The sequence below is a fragment of the Amphiura filiformis genome, chromosome 1, assembly GCF_039555335.1.
Source record: "Amphiura filiformis chromosome 1, Afil_fr2py, whole genome shotgun sequence".
NCBI lineage: Eukaryota > Metazoa > Echinodermata > Ophiuroidea > Amphilepidida > Amphiuridae > Amphiura > Amphiura filiformis.
Window position 1 is genome coordinate 101,687,123 of NC_092628.1, and position 21,788 is coordinate 101,708,910.

A 21,788-nucleotide genomic window follows, 5' to 3' on the forward strand; every position below is an offset into this window, starting at 1 on the left:
TGGTGAATTGCACAATATTTTCATATGAGTGACCAATTAAAACACAGGTTCTAAATAATAAACCTCAATCCTCTTCAGCCTTAACACCATTCTTACCATGTATGTTGCTGATTGGCTCAATAAATCATAATAGTCTACTTGTAACCAATCAGCAGGTAGAACTCATGGGATCAAACCTCTTCAGCCCTATCACCATTCTTACCATGTTGCTGATTGGCTCAATAAATCATAATAGCTACCTTGTAACCAATCATCAGGTTGTACTCATGTAACTTTGATGTCATCATGTTTCTCCCTCACAGCAGCTTATATAGCCGCAACACAAGCATCAGAGGTAGCAAGGGCAATTTGGAGGTACGTTAACTGTTTTATCAGATAGTGATCATTTATTTAATGATGTAAAACATTTTGGTCAGGTAGTGAGAGTAAGTCGTAATTTTTTTAATGCTGTAAAAGCAATATTGTGTCTTGTTTTCTCTTCTTAGTCAGCACTTATGAAACAAAGGAGTTGTTATAACTACATCAGGTCCCACATGTGGATCAGATAACTTCATATGTCAAAAGATAAGAAAGATTCCCAAATAAAACCAAAGTTGTCGTGCTGGATCTAGTGATATACAGCATACATTTCTCAAGGGGTATACAATACAGTTGTAAATATCAAAAATCCTGTCATAAGGTATATTTTAATACCATAATATATTATCATATTATTCAGATGACCTTTGGAAAATGCTTGTTTCCCCCCCCCCCAAACAGTTGTGAATAAGCCTAGCTAAGGAAGTTGCATATATTTGTTTTCTTGCTATAGAGTTTGGATGACAGTGTACAAGGCTCTCACAGAAGAACACATAGCAAAGGTTCTGGCAAACTGGAAGATCTAGGAGAGAACCAAGGTCTTGTTCCAACTAAAAATGCTGATGCCAGCAGGTAAACAAAACAAGTGTAGACAAAACAAACAATAGCAGGAACTGCTTATAATTATGATTATTAACATTTTATAAATGTGATAAGCAGTGTCCGAAATAAGGAAAATATGGAGGTTGTCCCGAGGACAACTAAAGCATGAATTCTGCTTGTCCTCAAAACATTTTGGTTATCCCCAAAATATATATGTCATGTTTTTGAGTGCAAAGAATCCAAATAGTGGTTGTCCAGGGGATAAGTACTTAGCTCAATATGGTTGTCCCCAGTGATTTTTGGATAAGAGGACAAGAGGATAAGTGCTTATTTCGAACACTGGTGATAAGTGTTGCAGTAGTCTATGGGCTTCTTGAAATTGTAATTATAACATAGTTTATGATATCTTTATATTACTAAGTCATATGGCTTACAGGTCACTAAGAGTTATTGGGCTCTTGGACCTTTTACAGCTATTGAGCTCTTGGACCTTTTACAGCTATTGGGCTCATAGACCTATTATAGCTATTGAGCTACATGTATATTAGACCTATTAGAGCCATTGGGCTATATTATACCTTGATTGCTCCAGACATCTGTGCCAAAGAAGAGTGTCAAAGCATCTTAACTTTCTGTTCTATTTTGGAAATTTGGAAAGTTTGATACTTGTCAAAAACTGACCCATAACCTATTTTAAAAATAACAATATTGTTTTGAATTCCTTAATTTTTCTAATGTGATTGTTATTGTGTATTGTCTCATGTTATTGTAGGGCTATGGCAGGTGGTACAACCATTGCAGAGAATTATGCCTTTGCAGGAATGCACCATATATTTGACCAACATAATAAAGCAGGTGAGTATCATCTCTTGGATTTCAAAATGAATCATATGCATTGTACCTCATTGTATGTTATAATAGGTTGAAGAGTGGTGTGATTGATCATAGATTTTAAATACCGGGATAGAGTATTCGCGGCACAGCTTTGATCTAGCTTTGCAACGCTCGTAAAACTTACGTAACAAACTCAGCAGGCAGCGATCCTAGAAATCCGATATCGCTTGCCTCGCTGGCCTCGAATTTTCCCAGCATGCATAGCGATGTAAACAAAACACGTCGCTAGACCGCCATCTTAAACAGCTGTTCGTTCGTTCGTACCGAGAAAATTTGTAAATCTAAATCCAAATTATCATTATTTCGGAATTATTTTGAAATGAATGTTGAGCCTGAAGGTTATGAGAAGTTTATGGAGTTTGAAGACGTCGATCTCAATACCCGATTTAGTAAAATGATCAGTGTGTGCGACGTGATAGTGCATGATTGATACTCGATCGAATTCGAAGCTTTTTACACACGTGGAAACTCAGTGCATGAACGATGTTGTTTTATCATATTTTTTGTTGAATACGTTCCAATTTTGGATCATTGCCCACGTTTTTACGTAGACTTGTTATTTGTATACTTCACGTTTTAATTATTTCGCGTTTAGCGATGATTGAATGATAATAATTGTCATGATTGCTAAGCTTTAATTTCATGCATCATGCACTGCCAGTATCCTACCGGTATACTGTGTTTGTTGTCAGACATGCATAAAATGATAAATGCACTCAAAACAAGCTTGAATATTATGGGATCGAGGTTCTAGACATGAAAAAAAAACCCAATTCACTTGAAAATCTGATGTAAAAAATGGACAAGTCGTGTCATTGAAATATCATGCTTATTTGGTCATATTTACATTGATTGATTCTTTAATTTGCTTGAAATGTGTGTGTCGGGGAGGGGGATTCGTCCTGAATTGCATAAAAGTAGCTGAAAAGAACAAAAATGGGTCATTTTGGCCCAAAGTGGGGACCCCCCCATTGACACCCAGGGTCGGTTGGTCTAGCATCTTTGTTTTTTCGTTTCTTTGCAGGATATAATTAATTTCGGAGCTCCGTATAAAGCGGAATATTTCTTCCAGACATATTTTCTAAATAATTTCAACCAGAATTGCATTAGTAAAATACAAACTGGCTGATGACGTTCTTTAATTTGCTACTTCTGACTGGGCCGGTTTTTATATTTCTTATCCGGTAGATCAGAAGATGCAGCATCCCTTCCTTCCGAAGAAAATTATAGCCTCCTTAAATTAGGCACAAATGTTTAAATCAACAAATAATGAAAATGTTGAATAACTTGCCTGTCCAATAACTCCCGGAATCAGTTTTGCTGTATATCTTTGGCAATATTTAAGCCCCCCCCCCCTCTTTGGAATCTGCCGTAAATCAGTAGTCCATGATCCAGAAAATACTGTAAAATTATCCTTGTTGGCTTTGGATGTGCCCATCTGCCTGCTAACTCATCATCTTTTTTTCTGTCCATGTCCCATGATGTGCCGAGTTTATGTTTATACCAAACACTATGCACGACTACCAATGACATGTCAACTAACAACCGTACTGCACGAAAAGCCCCGGCGAAAAGCATATTTTGCTGGTGGTGTAAATCCATTTTCACGCCAACATATTCACAATTTCGCAGTCAACATGTATTTAGAATTGGTGTTTGTACACAAATATGAAACTAAATAAAGATATTGAGGTTAAAAGCGTCAATAATAATGTATGTGTGAAGCTTTGTGAGTGTGTGAATCAAACAAAGCAAGATTGCTTGTTTGTTTACCTATTTCCACGTGTGTGAGGTTCGCAGTGTATTATACCATGTTCCGATGAACCGATTTTGATGAAATTTTTGAGAAACCATCCAGAAGTATCTATGATTGAGGTCACATAATACAATTTGCGATCAACCAATCGGATAAATTCTTTTTAGCCTATTGATTTTGGGGTCAATCAATCAATTCTGGACTTCCCACCTCTTGTTTCAGGTGCACCGCTTTATGCGTGAATGTCACTGGTAACTCCACAGACGAAAACACCACACTGTCACAATAGAATATAAAACACTCAAAGCAAGCCAAGCTATATGTATTATGTACATGCTCAGGTACTAGATTATGGTGTGAGTTCAAAATAGCATTTGAGCTGATGTTGAGAAGTTATGAGTTTTAAATGTAATGCATGCATGTAGGTGATGCACAAATATATTAGGTTCTGGCAATAGCAGGTATTTAACACTGGCTTAGACCTTGCAACTAGCACAAATACATAAGGTGGCTAAAATACAAATTGTGCCACTTCAGATACAAAATACAATTAATCAAAAAATAAACAATGAAAAATAGCTGCAACAGCATTATTAAATACATATCCAAAGTCGGCTAATGCGAGAAGTGCCGAACATGTCAATTACTAAAGCATGGACTGTAGCTATTTTGTTTCTACAGTCCATGATTATATAAAAACAAGAGGGATGCGGACACACAAATGAGGCCAAGAAACTATTAAAAATGTAGTTTCAGACCACAACAACAGGCTATGTTGTAGAAATCCTAGCAATCAGAGCACTCCGGTGGACTACGGAAAGCCATATCGGATATTGTTGTATGATGATGAAATTTTGCACACAAGTCTATGGAGAGTTACATCATCATACAACATTTGTGTTGTACGATGAAAAATGTGTTGTATGATGATGAAATTTGGAAAACTACATACGACGTGAAAAAATGTTGCACGATGATTTCACACTCTTCGTCAAATTTTCATTGGCTCATCATTATTGTATGTCTGATGATGAAGGTGTACGATGAACAGTGTTACGCACGCGACGTAGTGTCGAACGCTTTCACATCATCATACACACGCCACACGTTCGTCATGCGTGGCGAAAATCCACATCGTGCATCACCGATTTTTTTCATCGGACATCCACCTGCACAGCTTCCTCATACTACATGATCCACTTCGTCAGACATACTTCAAGTTCGTTATGCGTGGCGTAAAGTCCACATCGTTCATCATACATAGGCCTACATTTGAAAAAACATGCAATGTGAATCATCGTACACTTCACCATCATCGTATGGTACACTCAAGTATCGTTAAATAGTAATTTCAGAAAGCATGTTTCACAAACTACAAAGTACGGCGTGCTATTTCCCTACAAACCGGTTTCAATTAAAATCTTTAAGCTTTCTTTAAGCTGAAATTTGTGTCATTTACACTCAATTTTGGCCCTTAATTGTAATTAAATTGCATAAAATGGGCAGATACCTATTTCAGTTTATTGTTTGCACTCACAAAGCGGAGTAATCCCAATCATTAGTCGAGAGGGGTTAGTCTACTGAATGTCAATTTTTTTGTTTCTTAAATAGCCTATATATACGTACTCAGAGTATTTTATGAACTAGTAATAAGATGTTGAAACAACTTCCAGTTGAGATGCTTTCTAGCCTATAAAAGAAACACTTTAGGAAGGTTTTGTGATCATAAGGGGAGGCTCAATTTTAGGTTGTTTCTGTCATTTCTGCCTTTAGTTGTTGAATTTTCAGTGCAGTAGTTGTAGTCCTTGCCCCTATAATATACATATCTTACTTGTCACCAATCTGCTATAATTTTTAAGAAAAATGCAAAAATAGGCACAAAATTTGCCAGGGGTGTAGTACCCCCTTAACAGATTCTAGAAGGAAGTAGATAGGCGTGTACGCCTACATCCAATATATGTTCCACAGTGGTACGCACGAGGGATACTTTCTTTAGGAGCACACCATTTGATTTCTACTGAGGGGGGGGGGGGACATGGGAGTTTTTGGAGAAAAAAAAACCTTTTCCCACTAGTGAGACGAAAAAAGAACTGCGCCTCACTGATGGGTAAAAACCATTATCCCACCCAACTCTGTATAGGCCTAGGTATAAAATAAAATTGAAAAAAAAATCTGCCACCTTCGGCCGGACCCAAACTCACAAGCCCCCCCAGAATCTATGGTGCGTCCCTTATCATGTTTATGCTGAAAATATAATTTATGGTGTCCTTTATTATGTAACACTATTAAACATGTTTGGACCATAGACCTTCAAAATGATGTAATCCCACAATGGCCCTACAGAAAAAGGATAAACTTGACCTGTACGACCTTGTGTAATTGTTTCTGGTGTTCAAGAGAACATGCATTAGCATCATCACAGGTATCTTCCATAGATATCTTGAAGTGATGATGAGAGGAAAACATCTGTTATCTTCAATTGCCTGAGATTTTAGCTTTATATTAAAAATAAAGAAGTTTTCACAAACTGTTACAGTCTGTAATATTCCAACAAGTTTACGGGCTGTACAAATTAGCGTGCCAAAAATGCATTCGGCCCTTGTCGCAGCTTCTCGGCCTGCCAACAATCTTTGCCCTTTGCACATGCCAGATTTATGGGAGCCCAATGAGCTATTCCAGATATTATCCCCCAAAGATGACACTGGGATTATCCTTCTCGGAGCTTCTCGGCCTGCCAAAAAATCTTTGCCCCCCCCCCCACCCTTTGCACATGCCAGATTTTTGGGAACCCAATGAGCTATTCCAGATATTATCCATCCCCCCCCCCAAGATGACACTGGGATTTCCCATTCCTTGTTCTCGCAATATTACATGGGAATTCCCATTTGTAAAATCTTTACATTCTACAATTTCTTCCCCCTTTCTCTCGTTCCTTCCCGCTATAGTGGCGTGCGCAAAAAAAGGGGGGCAGGGGTTTGCACATCCCGCCCACTTTTGTTGGTCATTCGCGTGACATCAGTCATTCGGGGGGGGGGAATTGGAAGGTCCCGTGGAAGGAAAAATCTCTGAGAAAGTATTTATGAAAGAGTCCGTCACTTTTACGGTGCCAAAACGTCAAAATTTGCCCCCTCAAAATAGGATTCCTTGCCCTTTAAAAACGCTAAAAACCCCAGAGCTTCCCCTGGGCCTAAGGCGGGCCCCTCCCCCTGGACCCCATCCGTGAGGGGCTTCGCGGCAAGCCGCTAGCAATGCCCGCACCCTAACCACACTCCATTCGGGGGAACTGAACAACCTGGCCCCGCCACTTTGAATCCCGGGCTTTGAATGTGCTGCGCACGCCACTGCCACGGTTCCTTTAAATTACTTCCCCTAAATTACTTCCCTTCTCGTCCTTAAGTTTCCTTCCTTCTCTTTTCTTCTTCATTATATTCCAATTTCTTCCCTTTCTCTCATTCCTTCCCCCTTCAATTACACTCACTTAAATTACTTCCCCTCAAATCACTTCCCCTGTTTTTTCTAAGTTACAGACTATACTCAGTTCCAGTTCTGACTCAGTTCAGACTCGGGGGCACTTAACACAAATGACCATGCGGGTATGTTCCCCGGAAAGAACCCCTTTTTGGATTTCAGTAGCTCTGAAAGACCCCCTATATTTGACTAAAATAGAGCTCTGAAAGGCCCTTGATGTTATAATTTCAGCTCTAAAAGACCCCAAAATTGGTCAGTCGTCGTATGTCTGTTTTTTTTCAGGCTATTTTCAACTTAAACGCTAAGAAAGACCTCGATTTAGACTGTTCGCAGCTCCAAAAGACCCCCCCCTTTGCAGTGCGCCGTCAGCTCCCAAAGACCCACCACCTCAAAATACCGGGGAACATACCCACCAAAATTTTTGATGAGCCCCCCAGCCCCCCCCCCCCCCCGGGTTCAGACTATGATCACTATCTCACATGGTGCAAGAAAACGAATCGCGAAAGTCTAGTGACTTGGGCCCAATCTTGGGTCATGTCCCTGTCTGCTTGAAATGTCCATCAAAAGATAAATTCAAAAAGCCCCCCCCTCCCACGCCACATCATCCATTGTGAGGTGTTGGGTCTCTGGGAGCTGACGGCGTACCGAAAAAGGGGTAAAAATCAAGGGTCTTTCTTGGTTTCTGGAAAAGACCAGAAATGTGAGGAATGGGCAATTTTGAAGGTATTTAAGGCAGCTGTGTACTCACAGACATGCACATGAGGTGACGGTGGGAAAAGGGTAGCTATGAGTGGCGTAGCGTGGGTCATCCGATTGGGGGGGGGGGCACCGACCATAATTGAGTGGCACCGGGTCTGATTGGGGGGCACAAGTCGTTTTTTGGCCATTTTCTTATGGGATTTTCTAAAATTTGCAGTCGATGTGGGGGGCTACGCCACTGGTCGGTATCCCCTCCCGCAGTGGCGTAGCCAGCACTTTTTCAGCGGGTGGGCAAAGAGGGAACAAGGGGGGCAAACCAACTTTTAAGGGGGAAAACTTTGACGAAAATAGTCAAAAATGGGCTAAAAATCTTACATATCAGCATGATCAGGGCGGCCAGCAACCCACTGTTGGGGGAGGGTAAGACTTCTCACAGGGGGGAGCTGCCCCCTTCCCCCGCCCTCCGACTACGCCACGCCACTGCCCTCCCGTGCTATTAACTTTAGACATAATTATTTATATTTCATGCAAAATGCTTGAAATTATGTTAAACGCCCGGAACAATTGTCAGTGATGGGGGATAAACTTATGGCGGCCAACCTAAGGGAAAACCAATGTTTGAGGTAACAAACATGTCGAATATTGTGCATATTCGATTCTTTCCCTCAAAATTGGAAACTTTGGCTCAAGCATGTCAAGACTACAAATGCCCATTCGTGTTGCCCCTATTTAAATGAGGACACAGGCGGCAAGTCCATAAATGAGGGATGAATACCCAGTGGCAGCGCCCACGGGGGGGGGCATGGGAGGAAAATACCCCCGTCAGAATTCTTGGCCCCTGTTGCCCCCAGTAAAACCCCATTAGGAAAATTTCCACTTTTTACGGCATTTTTGCATAAAACTTGTTGATTTTGCCCCCGAAATTCACTTTACCCCAATGCCCCCCCCCCCGGACAAATTTCTGGCGCCGGCGCCACTGCAAACACCCCGATGTCTCCTTCGTGCCGCCCTTGATAGGGTGCAGGCAACTGGGGGAGCCCAATGAGGGGCAACTGGCATGCAAAGCCCACGACCGCATGATGGGGGTGGGGATAACCCAGGGATACCCGATGCCCCTTAGTGTTATTTTTCTTTCATGTCCTTTGATAGTGGTTGGGGCAGTTTTCACCCCCTGGATCCACCACTGAATCTATGGAATCATGCATGGTGAATCAAAGAACCAAAAGCATGCAAAGAGGGAGGTACGTCCCCGGGTACATCTTCGTTGGGCCCATACAATTTTTAATTATTGTACATGCATTTCGTATTTCGTATACGTGTAATACTAGGTGTTTATCGTTTTCTTTCATACTTGCACAACTTTAAATTTCCATACGTTGGACCCTATCTGCATCCCTGCAGTTGTAAATACGTATATCACTAACATTCGTAATAGTTCTTCCATATACATGATATCTGAGCATTCCAAATACTCATGATATTGATAATAGAGAACAATTATTAAATTCGATACTAAACGACTGGTAATAAAGACTATGTACTACAAATACTGATCTTCCTGCTTGCCGTTAACCATTTAAAATCTATGCGTTAACATGGGTAACAAATGCTAATTTGCTTTATTCGTGGGGTGGTGGTGGGGGGGGAAAGGAGCATGGGAACATAAAAAAATTGATGGTTTGTTCCTCGAATTTTTAGGTGGTGGTCTTCGGGGAGCTGGCGGCGCACCGGTAAAAGGGTGTCTTTTGGAGCTGCGAACAAGTAAAATGAGAACTTTTGGAGCTGCACACAGTCAAAATTATAAGGGTCTTTCTCGATCTCGGCTTTCTGGTTGAAAATCGTTTGAAAAAAAAAACCCAGAAATATAAGGAATGAGCAATTTCGGGGTCTTTTAGAGCTGAAATTATCAAAATCATGGGTCTTTTGGAGCTCTATTTTGGTCAAATATAAGGGGTCTTTAGGAGCTGCGAAATTAATAAAAGGGGGGATGGTCTTTCCGAGGACATATACCTGTATGGTCATTTGTATTAGGTGCCCCCACCCCACATCATGCAGTTATTGTTGCCTACATGTATGCACACATCCGCGATAATGAAAACGCGTAAAAATGGTCGTTTTTCGCATAGACATACGTTTGTCTGGGGTTTTTCGTGGGTAGGCACGATACGCGCGTATCGCGTTTAGGGTGTCAAAAACATGAAAAATTGGAAAAAAGGGTAGCAAAAGTGCTAAACACGCGGAAATGAAATTTAGGGTATGAAATTTGATGTTAGGAATGAAATCCCTGTTTAGGGTGTCGTTTTAGCAAAGGGTTAAATCCTTGTTTAGGGTGCTTTTCAAAAATTGATTATCGCGGATGGTGTACGGGCCACAATGGGAGTGACCCCCGGATTTTACTTCACCGGGCAGCCCTGGCTTGGTCGTATTTGGAAGATTGGTGTCACCAAACCGTAATAGGTACAAATTTAGTACTCTCTGTCAATCAAGTATGGTTTATTCTCTACATGTCAATCCTTAAATCATTAGCATAGTCCTTATAATAACGGGGGAGTTTGGACTTGAACAGAGGGAGATGCGTTGGGCACAGCAAAAAGTTGCCAAGAGGAGGGGGGGTCAATTTTTGGCAAGCTGGGAGGGAGAGGGACAAGGAATATTTTGGCACAATGCTTACAAAAACACTAAAAACGAAGCAATTTGGGCAGACCGAGTCGGATGTGGGGGGGTGGGCGTTCTTGGCACACCATTTGAAAAATTAAACGGGGAGGGGCTAATAATTATTGCACAGCCCCTTGGCTATACTAAAGTTAAGAAATAATTAGGCTATAGAATAAAATAAGAAATCATGCTTGATAAAATAAGAAAATAGAAAAGGGGCCAAACAACCACCTCAGAACATACGGGGTGGTGTTGAATTCCCAAAATGAAAAAAAAACGACAACAATGTGCCCCCCCATTAACCACGGGTGGGGGCACAATCCGCACATGACTAGTATGACCACAAGCACACTTCTCATGTCAAACAGCATTCGCAAAAGGTTATAAAAGGTTGTCAGAAAACGTTTAAATGTCGGGTATATATAAAGGGTACATTAATGGTATAAAACGTTTTCATAACATTAAATAACATTTGTTGGTAATTTACTGCACAGCAAACACAAATGTTTTACAGAAAACATTTAAATGTCGGGTTATATAAAGGGTATAAAAAGCGTTTTAATAACATTCCAAAAACATTTTTGAAAACTTGGTACAAATCATTCTAAAGGTAATGTTATTTTGGGGTTGAAAAATATTTTGCAAAAAAATGTTTACAATAACGTTTTTAAAATGTTTTCACGACCTTTATATAACCCGACATTTAAATGTTATTAAAACGTTTTGTAAAAAAAACATTTTAAGAACATTTCTGTGTTTGCTGGGTGCAAATATTTTAACATAATGTTATTTAAGTATTGACAAAATATTTGGCCAAAAATGTTTGCAAAAATAATTTACAATGACATTTCGAAAACATTTTAAAAATATTGTTGTAGTGTGTTTTCATACAAAACGTTTTAAAACGATTTCATGACCTTTATATAACCCGACATTTTAATGTTATTAAAAGCGTTTTACCTAAACCCAAACCCAAAATATAACTTATTTAAAATGTTTTAAAAACGTTTTTGTGTTTGCTGGGAGGGTGGCCATAATCAACTAAAACATTTTCATAACGAAAATTACTATTAACGTATCCAAGATTAATGCTTTTTGGCTTTCTCTTCATCATTCAGCGCCTTCATCATCATACATACAATTTTTCATGTCTCACATCATTCTTCAACATATCCGAAATGGCTTTCTGATGTACGGCGTGGAGTGTAGTATCGTCATACATACATCGCGTTTTCTCATCATACGTTGATTTTTTTCACGTCAGACGTACACTCTTCTTCATCATCATGCGGCGAAGCATCTCGCATCGCACCACACCAATTTCCACGTCGTGCGTACACTCACTCTTCGTTATACGTCGCCGCAATCCACATCGTACGACGACTCACAACGAGCCCATTCATCATTCTTCATGAAATCAAAGGTGTTTCATCATACAACGCTTTACGGAAAGCAATTTCGGATATGACGTCCGTGGATTCTTCATTATACAACATTTTATTTTCATCATTCAACGTCTTCATCATCATACATACAATTTTTCACTGTTCCACATCATCCTTCAACATATCCGATATGGCTTTCCGTAGTGGACATGTAAAGCGTAGCACCAGCTCCTTGTGATGGCTTCGATTTCAGCTGTAGAATCAGGTGTCAAGCATATGTGGACAGCTATATCTGAGTGTGAAGAATCTAGTAGAAGTTGAAGAATCAGCTTCCTGTTGCGCATAATTTCATTCACCTTGCACTCAGGATAGTTCTCGTAGAGAAATCTCTCAAGCCTTTCGGCGTAGAACTTTCTTGGTTGTTCTAGTTCTTCACAGGTCAGCAGAAAATGATGTTTAGTTTCCTCTTCTGACTTACACAGCAGACATGTACCTTCAACTTTATGCTGGTTGAATTTTGCACGGTTGCTTTGTAGAACATAGGTGTCAGTAAGTAGTCTTGCTTGTTTGTCCTATGTGGCATTGCGTGTGTGACCTTTGCGGAAGTACTATAGTGCCGAGGCATAAATGAAACGTGAGCGCTGATTGGCTTAATGTTTTTCAGAGCATACTGACCTCGCTCGCTGTTGGGGATATGTTTGGAGGCCAATCTGTCATCGGAGTAGCATGTACCGTTGCAATGCTTGCTCCCAGATTTACTGGCGGCACGTTTGAAGTTCCGAAGAAAACTCTATCCCGGTATTTAAAATCTATGGATTGATGCACATCATAAGTAACAGGTTTATAGCAGATATCCATGAGAAGTTATTCATTGGTAGAACACCAGCACTGCCACCTTCGGAGCCTTATTTCAACATCTTTATGATAACACCAGTCCAAATTTGCTCGCACCTTTGATGCAACTTCTGTTTGCACTTGGACCTCATTTTGTAATTGTCCAAATTGCAGGCAAATATAACTTAACCTGCATTTTCCCCCTCTAATTTATATTTCCCTTCCCTTCTTTTTTGGATTTGGTGGGGCGGTCTTAGAGGTGCCTGGCACCTGTTCGCAGCCATTCACTGGACTTTTTAAAACAAATATTGTTCCTTTCATAATATTGTGTTGATTGTGTATAATTTTTGATGTAACTTATGTGCAATATTATATATTTTTGTGTAATTCTGTGCCAGTGATAAAGTGAAATAAATAAATAAATAAACAAACAAACTCTATTGTAGTTTCTTCTTGTGAATGTGGCTTCGGAATAGTTCCTTGAACTGTGTTTCTTCTCTTTGCTTACTTACAAACAAACAAAATCAGCTTATACTTAAGCCTATGAATAACAGGGCTTAAAGATCCAGGAGAAAATCTGCGAGAGAGTGAGCATGAATCGGGATAAACCAAGTGCACATAGTCCTTGGGCACGGTCAGGTTTGAACCTGGGACCTTCGTGGTTCAAGGCCAGGGAACAACCGCTGCACCAACTCGCTCTCACATGTGTACACTAACAAATCCCATTGTGTTTGATTTGCAGTAACTGCAGTCAGATTTGCCAATGAAGACAAGTCACGTGTGGCCTGTAGCTCCATGGATGGAACACTCTCCATATGCCAAGTATTACCATCACCGGCTACTGTTGTGGCTGTACTCAAGGGTCATTCACATGGGGTCACAGGTAAGTTCAAAGGTTATTCATAAGGGATCATATTTAGATGCTAAGTTTAAGGGTCATTCATAAGATTTTTTCTTAATGCAGATTATCTTTGATGGCAAATTGCAATATCACAATTTTAAAATATGTAACTTTGCCGTACTGACTGGTTGAATACAGCAGGTACGCACATTTCCAAGATAAAACCTGATTTTATTTTTGTCTGCCTCAATCTGATATAATCTTTAGACTTTTGTAGAGGATTTTCAGGGTTTATCAACATCACAAGTGGCATCTCTGGGTGTAAAGTTAAAACATTGAAACATGTTTTCTTAACCCCCTGAGCACTTCCTGCCAATTTAACATTGCCTCTGATTGGTCAATTTACATGATATCTCCACTTTAATCACCAATCAGAATTGAGCTTTGCAAATAATTCACCCCAATGTTTTTGCATGATGAAATTATTCTAATAATGTTGCTGATTGGGTTGATTGATAATGAAAACTTCGTTTTGGCCAATCGGCAGGTAGTTCTCATGGGGTTAATGTTTTCTTCTGTTTGTATTTTTTCAGATTTTTGTTGGTCTACATCCAATGATTTGATCCTGTCGTGTTCCCTAGACGGTACAGCCATGTTATGGTATGTCAGCAGCGGCAAATGTGTTAGGACTGTCAAAGATACAGACAACGCAGCGCTCAGAGTCTGCAGATTTCAACCTATCAATAACAACATGATTGTTGTATCCTTATAGATGGTACTATAACATAAACAAAAAACATACAAACAAAAGGAAAATGCCCCTAACACTCATAAATACCACAAAATACCATGATGAAAACCACTGCGCATGCGTGAATCTCAGGGTCTGCGATGAAGCAATTGCTATATGCTCACGGAAGCGCTGCCCGGGGCAGCATTACCCGTGTGGCTACCGGTCGGTGATCGTGTGCTTGGCATGCGGGTGGTCGCAGGTTCAAATCCCGGGGGTGCCAAGTGACTTCTTTGTTCACCTTTCTCCATTTTTGTTTCTTCTGTAACTTCCTATAGCAAAAATCAGGGTTGGGTGTTAGGGTTAGATAACACTAGCTTGCAACAGATTTCTACTTGTAATATAAAATTACCAAATAATATTTCTTTTTGGTGAGAAATTGAAACTCTAACTCAGTGATGTTGGTGCAAATTTCATTACACAAAGCTTCAATTTGTGAGTTTTAGGTCAAAGTGCTGCAGTGCTACTTAAAGTAGCACTGCAGCACTTTGAACTTGAAGTTCTGATTTAAATGCAATTAGGATATGTCACGGACGGCCTTGCATTCAATTGTGCCAAATTCTTTCAGTTTCAGCACATCACACTGCACACCACAGAGTATTTCCTCCATAGTCTTATAAATTATTGCGTTCAAAGTGTTTTCAGTTTTCTACAAATGTGATTTTCTTTAACAAATATTTCTCTCAGACTGGCAACAGTAAAGGCCATGTGCAAGTATTGAATGTATCCACAGGGAAAGCTGCTAAAGGAGGACAAGGCAAACTTGCTGGTCAAGTGTGTAGTCTAGCATTTGATGATGGTGGTAGTGTGCTATGGGCAGGAGATGATAGAGTAAGTCAGTGACCTGGGTTTGAACGTGGGACCTGTGGTCTTTATTGAGAAACTGTTCAGTTTAAAGCAAAACTGCAAAATTGAATTTTCATCACACAATATGATAAAATAATATTGGTGTTAATTGCCAGGCAAGTTCCAAGTGCATTTTGAGTCAGAATGAGGTCAAGCAGTCGGACTTAATTCAAATTGTGAGTGTTTTGTTTTACATATTGCATTAAGGGAAGGGGTATGAACGTTTGGACAGTATTTATTGCGGGACATTAGAGCACATCAGACATATCGAATTGCATTCTGAATACGAAGAATGTCCTTCTGATATCAAATAATTTTGATTTTTTGAAATTCGCAATATAATACACATTTTATGGCAAATCATTAAAATTGATATTTTGATATTTAACAGTACTTGAAGTAAACTTTATAAATCTGATGATTTATACTTAAAGTGTATGTAGGTGGGATGAAAAGCCGACGATCAATTGAAAATTTAGACCTTTCGTATTGAAGATATGGATTTTGGGGGAAAAATCCATATCTTCAATATAAAAGGTCAAAATGTTCAATTGATCGTCGCTTTTTTTCTCCCAGCTACATACACTTTAAGAATATATCATTAGATTTATAAAATTTATTTCGAGGACTGTTATATATCAAAAATTTGAAAAATATCAAATTTTTATAATTTGTCATAAAATTTGTATTATATCGTGAATTTCAAAAATGAAAATTATTTGATATCAGAAAGACATGCTTCGTATTGAGAATGCAATTCGATACGCCTGAGGTGCTCTCATGTCCCACAAAAAATACTGTCGAAAACGCCATAAACGCTCATTCTAGATCCCTTAACTGTGTAAAAAGGATCAAAGACCTGAAATCAGTGAGGAATTAAAAATTGCAATTGCTACTTGCAAAAATGTATGAGCAATAAAGGAAATAGGAAGGCAATAATAAGCATTTGAGACAAAAAACAAGAAACAACTGGTTCAATCTTATATTCATGAACTAATCACTTGGTACTTCAGAACAACCATGTAAATGTGATAATGATGTATCTAGAGTTTAGTGGTTCCGGGTGACTGAACTGACATGTGTGTCTCATTATCTCATAGCCAAACCAATACCAGGGATAGCTGTCATATTATACAAGATAGCACACGTTTGAGACATACGCAGTGTAACAACGATTCAGAATAATGGTGTGAATTACTTCAATATTTTTTAAAGAGTGGGTTAAGTTAACCATCAGAGTACTTTGGGTAAAACTTCCCTTGGTGCATATGAATGCAGCAAATTCTGTGGTGTGTGAGTTGCAGTAGAGATATAGTCTCATTTTCAATCCATAAATAGAGAAATGAGTGGATGTCCTCAGTCATCCAGTCAGAATATACAGAAAAAGTTTGGAATTAAATCTCTGAAATACCTAGTCATCGATCACATGTCCAGTAGGTCAATTGACTGATGACTGTCTGGATGTTCAACACTACAATATAGCGAGCTTGCAAATATCACTTGATAACTTATATCACTAATACCATAGCAAAACTAATCAGAATAACTTTCATAATATTTGTTTTACAAGTTAAAATCAATAAATTCACAGTAAATGAATTTCACTTACCCAATATTAGCATCTATTATGGTGATTCCAGGAGACCAAATAGCTGTACATAACACATGGTGTAAAGTGGTCCAATGTTTATGAATAGATACATGTATGCTCTGTCAGGGTTGTGTGACAAATGCACATCTGCTATATCAATATTTTATTAGAATTGTAATTATTATGAATGATGGCAACTTGAAATGTCATTTTAATTTATATTTTAGAGAAATGTAATTACCATGAATGCATGCAACTTGAAATGTCATTTTATAATTGTACAATTTAGAGACATGTAATTAGAAATGATGTCTGATGTCTGGCAAATTGTGATTCTAATTTCATTAACAGCTTCTTATTTTATAAATATAAAATATTACTCTTTTATCAAATCTTAACAGACAGTTAGCATGACCCTTACATGGTAAAAGGATTAACTTGTAAAAGCAATGAGAGGACAATACTTTCTTTTACCAAAGTATGTGTCATTCAGTTATCCAACTAATGGTAGAAGAAGTAACATTGTTTGAATCTCTTTGTATGTGACAACCTATTGCATGTCACATGAGTTCAATATTAAAATTATCCTCAACCATGCAAAATGAAGAAATTGTTAGTGATTCAAATAGAAATTACACCCAGTCTTTGCTTTGAATTATTTTTTTAACCTTTGGTGCACTTTTGCATCCCATTTTGAAAGTTGTGGTGCAATTTAATCTGACGCAGAGTAATTTAAATTGCAGTCTCAGACAAGAAACACTCTCAAAGTCAGTTCAACATGGTATCGCAATTTTGCACCATACTTTTAAAGTTATATCACAAAAGGCAAATTTAGGGGTGCTTATTTCAAATGCTGGTTATGTTTTACCATATTAGAGCTACCTGCATGTCTGGCCATAAAACATTAACACCTTTTTGTATGGGTTAGAGTTTCTAGACTAGAATTAATGGAACATGGCATTGCTTATTATGTCAATTTATGGTATGTGTTACCTAACAGCTTCTCATATGTGAGTTAATGTTGTTATATGTGCCAATGTGCAGAGATGATGTCAGAAATAGTTTAGTGAGAAGCAATCATGCCCAGGCTTGTGAGGCTATTTCATTGCAAGAATGTATACACCGGCTCATATTTTGTTAATAGTTCCAATAAGTTATGAATGTGATTGAAAAAAAAGAAGTGAATTTTAAGTAACAAAATCTATAAACAGATACAGAAATTGAAAGTAAGGATGGGCATTTTTTTTTCTTCTATTTTTTTCTTTGTTATTTTGTAATAATTTTGTAAATTATTAATAGAGGAAGAATACAAGATGTTGATTTCATATATTCATGGTCATGCTAAATTCTAAATATCATCTGAAATACATTTACATATCATCTCCTTTATTTCTTTTCAGGGTGCTATAATGTCATTCCTGTTTGATGTTGCAACTGGTAAACTCACCAAAGGAAAGCGGTAAGAACAGCCATGGTAGAGACAGTCTTTACCTTTATAGTACAGGGTGTCCCAATAAAAACAGAACCCTCATTGCGCCCTCTTTTTCTCCTATTTCTGAAAAGTTTGTCAAATGTATTTTGGTATGCAAATTTTTTTTAAAAGAGCATATCTTCAAAAGTTGTGAGCCGATTGAAATATTTCTTTCGGTTTATTAAAGCTAACGAATAAAGGTTACTTAACATACCAAAATATGTTTGATCAACTTTTCAGAAATGGGAGAAAAAGAAGGCGCAATGAAGGTTCTGGTTATTTTGGGGGGAATGTTTGCTGAGAATGTTACAAATTAGGTTATATATAAAAAGGCCAGAAAAAAAAGGAACTTGTCCTCATCTGACGAGCCTATCAAATTCTCCACGGCTTGTGACTGGTTAGTATCGCGTAGCTAACAAAGGCTCGGCCGTAACATAGCCCTAGCTCTGTGATACTAACCAATCACGGGCTGTGCTGGAGTTTTGATTGACAGAATCATCAGATGCGAACGAGTTTGTTCATTTTCAACTTTTATGATAGTACTACTGCTTTCTGACATCTTACTGGTTTTTTGTTTCTTTCAGTACTGTGATATGTGAAGGTAGCCCAGTGACTTGTATATCATACCGTTCATGGATCAACAGGGAGGCAAGGGATCCGTCATTACTCATTAATTGTGCTGTCAACTCACTTTGTCTGCATAGGTATGTATGTGAAATCTACTTCAATGGGACCCATATCCCTCAAACTTGTGTGTTTACTCGATACAAACCAAAGACATTAGACCGAAATTGAAAACAGACCCTGGGACGTTTGTGTGTATATCACCCTGTTCGTGGGAAACAGGGATGCAAGGAATCCATGGATACATGATAGGTTGACTAGCGTCTTCAGCAAAAGGGATGGTGTGATGATATCTTTATCTTCAATCGGGATAACTCTTAATTATATATCTACCACTACATCTGAATATCCACTCGTATAACATAAACATTATTTACACAATTTCAGAATAACAAGTCGAGATGGAGGTCTGAGACTCCGGAAGACTTTCTCCATCAAACACAAGATTCATTCAATTAAAAGTACTTTCTGTCCATTGATGTCATTCAGAGAAGGAGCATGTGTCAGTAAGTATTTGTGTGCCAAAGCCTGTTAATAGTAGGGTTACATGACTTCATTTGACTATCCGTTGTAAATATTTTTGCTACTTTTGTGTATAATTTTCTGTTTTTTAATTGGTAGTTTTTAAGATGTACTTTTTTGGTTGAAGTTTTAAGTTTTTTATCTTTTGTAAAGTGCCTAGAGGCCTTTTTGTTGTTGGGGCGCTATATAAGTGCATTGTTGTTGTTGTTCATTTATTGAGGTCCGACTCTGGAAGAAAAAATATTTATGCAAAAGTTATTGTTGAAACAAGCAGGGATTTCTGTTAAGCGTTTAGTCTTCTCTGCCATGAATGTTTCATTTAGTGATAGTCATTGTCATTCATCTTCTAATAGTGATCACATATTTATTTTTATCTTTGACAGTAACGGGTAGTGAGGACATGAATGTGTACTTCTTTGATATTGAACGTAGCAGTAAGCCATGTGTAAATAAACTGCAGGGACATTCAGCACCCGTCTTAGCAGTGTGCTTCAATTACGATGAGAGTCTATTAGCATCATCTGATGCAGATGTAAGTTACACAGTTAACAGTATCAACATACAAAGTGGTGTACCGTGGCTGCTCCTACCCGGGGGGCTGAGGAAAATTCAATTTTGCCGCCCCTTCGTCAACAGCCCGAAAAGGTTGACCTGATTTTTTTTTCGGTGGTTTGAAAAAGTGAAAGGATTATAAGCGCTAGCGCCCTAAAAGCAACACATTATGATGTATAGTACCTTTTTTTCACAATTTTTTATACTTTTTCAAATTTTTTCCGCCCTTTTTTCTTTACTAATTCTTTTTTGCCGCCTCTTTGTTTTTGCCGCCCCTGTTTTTGTCGCCCCTTCTTCTTCCGCCGCCCCTTTGTTTTGGCCGCCCCCTGCTTTTCCCCCGGGGGGCTCGCGCCCCCAAAGCCCCCCCCCCCCAATAATACGCACATGATACAGAGTGTTTTTGTCTTGCTGGTAACAAAGATTTGCTATATGTGATAGGATTTCACCAAATTTCATATACCCTGATAAAACCAAAAATAAATCTTGTTTACGGGTGGATGTGAAATTGTAAACTATATGTTCAGTTTTCAAACAAACCTATATGTGACACGATCTGGTCCATGGGGGCCAAAGGAGGCATTTTTGAAAATTGGGTTACTGTAATTATTGCATTATACATACAATAGGCTATCATTAACTGAAAGCACCAAAGGTCCAGCATACTTGGTTCTAAAGTTATGAAGTTTTTTGATGCCTAATTTCTTATGTATTTTATTGTTTATTTACTCCGTATTTTTACCTTTATCTCAGTTTCAAATTTGCCGCCTTTGGCCCCCATGGACCAGATCATGTCACATATGGTCCCTAAAGAATATAATAAACATTCAGTGGTGCTTTAAGAATTACCAAAGAGATTAGACTCAGATTTATCCTGTGCATAATGTTATGGTAAATCCACCATTTTAGATCAGTTAAAAAAAATTGTAATGGCCTGGGCTTTTGATCCTAGCAGAATCTTTATCAAAGGCAAGTGATATAGATACTGTTAGAATTTCAATGTTGGTTTTGTCTAGCTTGGGGAACAAAAAAATGTTCTTCCAACATTAAGAGTAATGTCATGTTGGATATTGCAGTGGAAGATTTGAATCAGTGCATTTACACAGTTGCATCACCAGCGTACGGACAAATTGCCCTTCTACGAGTGTGTATATATGCCATGTGGGAATAGGTTGAGCGCACAATTCAAATCTGCCACTGGAAAATCCAACATGGCGTTATTCTCAACTGGAGACAAGACATACTTTAAACATTCATTGTATGTTTGTTTATTGCAGGGCTTGGTGATCATATGGAAAAGGGAACAGAAGAACAGGTAGCCATGGAATTGGACAACTCCTTCATCATAATGGTTGAAAATCTGTATCCATGTTGAACAGGTAGCCAGGGAATTGGACAACTCCTTCAACATAATGGTTGGAAATCTGTATCCATGTTGAACAGGTAGCCGTGATATTGGACAACTCCTTCAACATAATGGTTGGAAATCTGTATCCATGTTGAACAGGTAGCCGTGATATTGGACAACTCCTTCAACATAATGGTTGGAAATCTGTATCCATCTTTTATTTTTCATCTTACAACTCATCCTGTAGAGGAAGTCATAAGAAATATGTTCTTCACTTGACTTCCTCAAGGATTTGACAAAGTATATCAAGGAATTAGAAAGGAGATTGAATTTTAGACTCGGCCATGTTTGAACATCATTCTTGAAAAGGAGAAGAGTATACCACTGTGTTTTTGGCATATGCTTGGAAAGATGCTTTATGTGATGCAAAAGTCATTCCATTTTGGCTTCTCCTAAACAATGCCTGTAGTACATTGTTGTGGCCTTAGATTATTAATACACAGATTGGAATTTTCCATGTCTGTGCCCTCTAAGCGTACTCGAATTCAGCTGACGCCGGTACATCGTACAGACCTGGCGACATTGCTTATCTTCTGTGAAGTTTCTTTTTGTACG

General features: G+C 38.6%; 1 protein-coding gene across 1 annotated transcript; it reads left to right on the plus strand.

Moving 5' to 3' along the window:
* The first annotated feature begins 285 nt into the window (after window positions 1-285).
* LOC140165106 (WD repeat-containing protein 13-like) lies at window positions 286-21,560 on the plus strand. The gene is made up of 11 exons (XM_072188537.1): window positions 286-354; window positions 812-930; window positions 1,673-1,755; window positions 13,334-13,474; window positions 14,026-14,192; window positions 14,910-15,053; window positions 18,060-18,118; window positions 18,715-18,834; window positions 19,142-19,260; window positions 19,660-19,808; window positions 21,103-21,560. The coding sequence occupies exons 1-11, from the start codon at window positions 286-288 to the stop codon at window positions 21,142-21,144; spliced, it is 1,212 nt and encodes a 403-aa protein (XP_072044638.1). The 3' UTR covers window positions 21,145-21,560.
* Window positions 21,561-21,788: the final 228 nt, after the last annotated feature.

What these genes read in the sequence shown, in the direction of transcription:
- LOC140165106 (XM_072188537.1), top strand. Translation starts at nt 286, where the DNA reads ATGTTTCTCCCTCACAGCAGCTTATATAGCCGCAACACAAGCATCAGA. An exon ending in GTAGCAAGGGCAATTTGGAG is followed by an intron (nt 355 to 811) that starts GTACGTTAACTG and finishes TTCTTGCTATAG; the next exon opens with AGTTTGGATGACAGTGTACA. An exon ending in AACTCACTTTGTCTGCATAG is followed by an intron (nt 18,835 to 19,141) that starts GTATGTATGTGA and finishes ACACAATTTCAG; the next exon opens with AATAACAAGTCGAGATGGAG.